This window comes from Lynx rufus, unplaced genomic scaffold (assembly GCF_022079265.1).
Source record: "Lynx rufus isolate CCGP_SWC_20201006 ecotype Redwood Valley unplaced genomic scaffold, mLynRuf1.p SCAF_2, whole genome shotgun sequence".
Classification (NCBI taxonomy): domain Eukaryota; kingdom Metazoa; phylum Chordata; class Mammalia; order Carnivora; family Felidae; genus Lynx; species Lynx rufus.
Window position 1 is genome coordinate 197,705,315 of NW_025814834.1, and position 6,384 is coordinate 197,711,698.

The following is a 6,384-nucleotide window of genomic DNA, read 5'->3' on the forward strand; positions in this document are numbered from 1 at the left end:
GGGGAGGGGGACAGGGGCTGCGCGCGGGCGAGCGGTGGGAGCCCCGCGCAGCCGGCGGGCCGGGAGGGGGCGGGCGTGGGGGCGCCCTCCGCCCTCACCCCGCCCCGCGCCTCTCCCCGCAGCGGGGGCGCCCCGCCCCCCGGGCGCCCGACGTGGACGCGGCCGCCGCCGCCGCCGCCGCCGCCGCGCGGGAGTCGCTGTCCGCGGAGCCGACATGCAGGCGGCGCGGGGCGGCGCGGGGCGGCCGGGCCGGGCGGGCCGCGGGCCGCAGCGCGAGCGCCAGCGGCCGCCGGGCGCCGGAGCCGCGTCCCCCTGCGCCGCCCCGGGCGGGCCGGCCGGACGAGCCGCCATGCGCCCCGGGCCGCCCCGCGCCGCGCTCCGCCTGTGGCTGGGCTGCGTCTGCCTCGCGCTGGTGCAGGCGGGTAAGGGGGCCCGGGAGGGGGGCTCGGCGCGGGGCGGGCGGGTGGGCGGGCGGGAGTCCTCGGGGCCCTTCCTGCCTCCCTGCCCCCGGCCTCTTCCCCACCTCTTGACCCCCAGGCCCGTCCTCCAGCCCCTGCCCACCACCCCAGCCCTGGGGTCTTTGGGGTCTAGGGTCTTGTGATTCCCCGGTCCCCTCATCCCATTGCCCTGACCCCAGGCCTTTGCCTCAGGTGCCTGAGCTGAGCTCCCTTCTCTGGCCCGGGGAGCAGCCGAGGACACCAGTCCCCCAACCTTGGGCCTCCCTCCCTGTCCCCAAAGCCCTGCAGGACAACTCTGCAGGTCGGAGCAGGATGGGGTCCCAGTTTGCGTGAGCATGTGTGAGGGGGATGGGGACTGGCACCCTAGGGCTCTGGGTGGGCGGGATGGACCCCTGAGCCTACTGCAGTCACTGTCTGGCCTGCCCCGTGTGCCGGCCTCATCCTAACCCAGCCCAGGCTCTCCCCAGGCTCTGTATCTGTCCCTTTGGCTTCTGGCGCCTCGCTCATCTGTCCCTCTACCCATCTCTCTGTGGCTCAGTGCTTTCTCTCTCTCTCTCTCTCTCTCTCTCTGCTTCCTCTCTACGTCTGTCTCTGATAGCCCACTTGTCTGTTTTCTGGTTCTGTGTCTGCTGCCACCTGTCTGTGTCCCTCTGTCTCTATCTCCACTTTGGCTTTGTCGCCCCAGGCCCAGCCCCTTGGGCCTCAGGTCCACCTCTCTGTGGGGTGAAGGGTGCTGGTCAGGGCCAGGTGTCCCCCTTGCCGCACTTGCCCCTTGGGAGACAGAGAGGCTGTGTGACAGACGGCCCCTCTCCTAGAGAGGTTCTTCCTTCCCTGACCTCCACCATCCTGTCACTCTCCCTTCTTGACTGACCCCCTCTCACCCTTTTCCCATATCCAGAAGACTTGACCCACCCGTACTCTTGACTCTCCCCAGAGAACGTGCTCTGCGTGACCCCGTCTTCCCCTGCCACCTCCCTACCTGCCTCTCGAGGCTGGCAGAATGTGGAGAAGAGGCTCACCTAGATAGACCCCTCCCCGGGCTTCGTTCTGTCTGGATCCTGGGTCACTACAATACTGGGGGTTCCTCTTGTGATCCTCAGTCCCAACCCAGGGCTCACCCTGGCCTGGCTCTTCTCGACCTCTGGGTCTTTCTCCTTTCCTCAAGGTCACTTGACAATGTGGTATTATAGAAAGAGCACTGGACTGGGAGTCCTTCTGACTGCTTTTCATCAGACTAACTTTCAGCACCTGCAACCCTGGCCACCTATGCCTCCCCCCGCCCTACCAGCGCCCCCACCCCCCAACCTCTTTCCACTCCTCCGTTAGATCTGGCCCTAGCCCAGGCCTGTCAGTTCTAACTTGGACTGCTGATCGGGCCAGTGTGACCAGTGGGGACTCCCATCCTGGACATGAGGAGCCTGGGGCCTCTCAGGCCTGGCTCTTCAACCACTGATGAACTGAGATGTGCCAGCCCCATGGAGGCCTTGCTTTCTTCCTTCCCCACTGTGTGGCCTTCCCCAGGTTTCCACTTATGAGACAGTGGGCCTGGGCCCCACAGCAGGGGGTGCTCAGGCTCAGGTGCCTCCCCACCCCCAGACAGCCCCTCGGCCCCAGTGAATGTCACTGTCAGGCACCTCAAGGCCAACTCTGCAGTGGTGAGCTGGGACGTCCTGGAGGATGAGGTTGTCATCGGATTTGCCATCTCTCAGCAGGTAACCCTTGAGGGTCTGGGAGGGAAGAACACATCAAGATAGTAGCAGGGGATGGGGGGGAGGGGGTGCAGAAATAGAAAGGAACAAGGAGCAAGAGGGACCGGCAGAAGAATTGCACATATGGCTTGGAATGGGGACCCCAGCGGGGAACGGATCAGTAAGGAGGGCTCAGGGGCCTTTGACTGGAATCTGGGAATCAAGAGCCTGGTTTTGATCTTAAACATAAGACCGAGGTTTGGGGCCCGGTTCAAGTTTTCACTGGGGAGACCGTCTTGGGCAACTTCTGTAACCTCTCAGCACCCAGTCTCCTTATCTGGAAACAGAGATAACGATAGCTCCCTGCGGAGGTGAGGGGATCGGGGAGGAAGCTTATGTGTGTAAAGGCTTTATTTATAAAAGCATGGTAGCTGGGTGAGCCCATGTCACCGCCAGAGAGGTGGGCAGAGTGGGGTCGGTGACGGGGCGCTGACAGCAGCGGGCCTGGCATTTTCCTTGGCAGAAGAAGGACGTGCGGATGCTGCGCTTCATCCAGGAGGTGAACACCACCACCCGCTCGTGCGCCCTCTGGGACCTGGAAGAGGACACCGAGTACATTGTGCACGTGCAGGCCATCTCCATTCAGGGCCAGAGCCCAGCCAGCGAGCCAGTGCTCTTCAAGACCCCTCGTGAGGCTGAGAAGATGGCGGCCAAGAACAAAGGCAGGCCCAGGGCACTGTTGGGGGGGATGCAGGGTGAGGCTTGAGGAAAGCGCCAACCCCGTTTCCTCCCCCACTGCCCACACCCTGCTGCCTAGTAAAGCAGTACCTGAGAGAGGAGGTCCCCAGGGGGACCTTAGTCCCCAAACAATGAGGATATAGCTTCTCAGCTTTGGGTCAAGGCCCTGTTGCTGCTGCCCCAAGGAGCCATCGGCATGTTCTCAAATCTCTTTTTGTTAGATATCTGGGCACCTATAGAAATAAGCACTTAAGGTCTTGGGCCTGGCCCTAGAGGGGTGGCTGGGAATGAACGGAGCCTCAGACCTAGTGTCCCCCTCCCCACAGATGAGGTGACCATGAAGGAGATGGGGAGGAGCCAACAGCTGCGAACCGGCGAGGTGCTGATCATCGTGGTGGTCCTGTTCATGTGGGCCGGTGAGTCTGCCTCCAAGCTCTAATTCACTCGACTTCCGGGGAATGAAGGCCCCTGGCCAGACCCCTTCTCTCACAGGAGCGAAGGGTGGGGGCTTGGAGGCAGCTGAGAGATAACATGAGAAGCCTCAAAGTCCTGCTCTGGCGGCCAGATCTGACCTCTCACAAAAAAACTTAGTAGATTGAGAGCTGCCTTGGAGCACTTGGCCTTCCCTCCCTCAGGAGTAGTTCAGGCTCCTGGGGTGGACGCATCCACAGCCCCTTTGCCTTCTGGCCTTGGCTGCAGCATTCATGCCTCCTTCTGGGTTGCTGGGTCTCCGGTCCATCCATTAGAATGGCCATCCTGCATCTTGTTCCCACAATGCACCGCTTTTCCCTCTCTTTAGCTTTTCTTAGATGAGGTAGTTGGGCTCATGTCTCTCCCTTTTCCCAATTGTCTGTGAGCTACCTGAGGATAAAGAACAAACGTCATCTTTGTACTTAACTCAACCAGCATTTTCTGAACGGCCATCCCATTCCAGATAGTAGTACTATAGTCGTGACTAAGGAGAGCCCTGGGCTTGCAAGGAACCGGGTCTGGGAGGCCCATACTTAACTGTGATTCAGTGTGATGAGTGCCATCACATGAGGGCAGAGGAGAGGGAATTAATTCTGGGGCTAGGAGTAGAAATCGGGAAGAACGCAGAGAGGAGGAAACATGGGGATTGAGCTTTGAAGGATGAATAGGAGTTCACCAGGCAGCCAATAAAAGGAACAGTGTTCTGATGACAGTGTGTAGAAGAAACAAATTGAGTTCAGTCTGGCTCAGTGCAGCTGTGACCCAAGAGAGAAGGTAGAAAGGGGACAGTAAAGGACGGTGAGGCTCTAAAGTAGGCTGGAGTCTGTTTTGAGGGACTCGAACACCATGCCAAATCTGCATTAGCATGGTGGTTGAGAGGACAGGCTGTATTGAGAAGTGTTTGGAAAAAATGTTCTGTAGGCACATCAAGAAACAGGTGCTTGTAGGGCACCTGGGTGGTTCAGTCAGTTAAGTGTCTGACTCTTGATTCCGGGTCAGGTCACGATCTCTCAGTTCATGAGATCAAGCCCTATGTCGGGCTCTGCGCGGACAGCTTGGAGCCTGCTTGGGATTTTCTCTTCTTCTCTCTTTGCCCCCTCCCCTGTTTGAGCTCTCTCTCTCTCTCTCTCTCTCTCTCAAAATAAATAAGAACTTAAAAAAACAAAAAACAGGCACTTGTAGAAAAAGGACCAAAAAACACAAAGGATTTTACAAAAGAGGTTTATGGTGTGTTATTAGACTGGGCACAGACAGTATTTAGATAACCGTAACAATATAAACATGGTGAACTAACCCAAGATTGTGATGTGATTCTGTTAGGATCGTGGGGAAGGAAGCGGGGTATCTACCATGGTGGAAAGTCAAAAGATAGTATCTAAAACAGATCAAGAAATAGCACTATAAATAAAACACAGAGGTAAAAATGGAGAAGACACCTACCAGCACTGGAGTTGGCTGCCTTAATAGTATCTGACTTTCAAAAACTATGACGTTCACGTCTTATTCGTTTGCTAACAATGAACATCTAGCAGAGCGCAGGCCCTGGAGTGTGCATCCCGGCTCCGCCACCGCAGGACCTGGAGTAGGTGCCGAGGCGCTCTGCATCGGCGTCCTCACTGGTAACCTGGGGAGGGTAATTACAGGTACCCTCCCGGCGCTGTGAGGACGGTGGCATCGGCCGAGTCAGTGCATACTGCACGGGGCCTGGCACATGCTCAGCGAATGTTACGGTTTCTATTTCCCCTAAGGGGAAAAGGGAGCTGTCCGAGGTTGAATGCAGGGAAGGTGGGATCAGATGAGTGTCATAGGAAGATCAGCCCAGCGGCAGCAAAGGGGTTGGCTTAGTGGGGGACAGGTGCAGTGGTGCAGGGGAGAGGCCATCTGGAGCTCAGTATCTAACAGGGGCCCAGCAGATGCCAGCGGGAATGAAGCGGGCAGGCGGGCCTCGAGCTCTGGCCTCTCACTGCTCTCTCTTGCCCCCCTCCCAGGCGTCATCGCCCTCTTCTGCCGCCAGTATGACATTATCAAGGACAACGAACCCAATAACAACAAGGAGAAGACCAAGAGTGCGTCGGAAACCAGCACACCAGAGCACCAGGGCGGAGGTCTTCTCCGCAGCAAGGTGAGAGGGAGTCTCGGACCTGGGTGGGCAGCCCCTGGGCTCAGCTCGGGTCCCAGCGTGGCTGCAGCTGGGTAGGGCCACGCTTGGCCCCTGCCTGTGTGACACACGGGACATAGCACATCGATTTTGGACCTTCTGTAGGGGCCAGCGGGGTTAAACAGATGCGGTGACCGGGGAGGGCAGAATTCTCGGTTGGTGTGGGACCACGCAAATAGGGGGTTCTAGGCCCATTTCTGCTCCTGCTGTGCTGTGTGACCTTGACCAGGCACTTCACCTCTTTGTACCTTCGTTTCCTCTTCTGCAAAACAGATATGAGAACCTTTTCAGTGCTCGCTCTGAGCAGCTCAGAAGAGACGGTGGAGAAGTGAGAGATGTCATGGTTCTGACGATGATTATCCAACAAACATCTGGCCCTCTCCACATCTCCTCCCTCCATCTCCTCACACCCCCTGGCTTACTGTCCTCTCTCTTGGCTTCTCTCTTTCTGCCGCGTTTTCCTGAAGCCTCTTTTTAACCCCCATCTCCAGAAGCACCTCAACAATGTCAGTGGCTGAGGCTGCGCTCAGAGGCAGGTCCGCAGGATGCGCGAGAAACGGCCGGCGGGATGGCCCTGCCGGGGGTGGACAGGGGGCCTGGGGCCGAGGGCCCAGCACCCAGTCTTGGCCACTAAGCGAGTGAGGCCGAAGGCTGGGTTTAAGAAGGCAGAGAGACAAGGCACGCGGGCAGGGCCACTCCTTTCCTTCCACGTGGGACGAGAGCCTGGCTTTTAGGCTGCAGCCCTTCCTTCTCGTGTCCTCTCTCTAGTTCCAACCTTGCAAGAAGTCTATTCAATTAGCCCTGGCTGCTTCTCTCATTTTTTTCCTCCCAGTTTCCAAACAAGCCCTCGGTGAACATCATCGAAGCATGA

The 6,384-nt window shown here is 58.3% G+C and overlaps 1 protein-coding gene across 1 annotated transcript; it reads left to right on the forward strand.

Annotated features, from left to right (window-relative positions):
* The first annotated feature begins 214 nt into the window (after positions 1 to 214).
* On the forward strand, positions 215 to 6,384 carry FNDC5 (fibronectin type III domain containing 5). The gene is made up of 7 exons (XM_047082372.1): positions 215 to 422; positions 1,357 to 1,372; positions 1,999 to 2,170; positions 2,670 to 2,868; positions 3,211 to 3,300; positions 5,344 to 5,477; positions 6,346 to 6,384. Exons 1-7 carry the CDS (start codon positions 215 to 217, stop codon positions 6,382 to 6,384), a joined length of 858 nt encoding a protein of 285 aa, XP_046938328.1.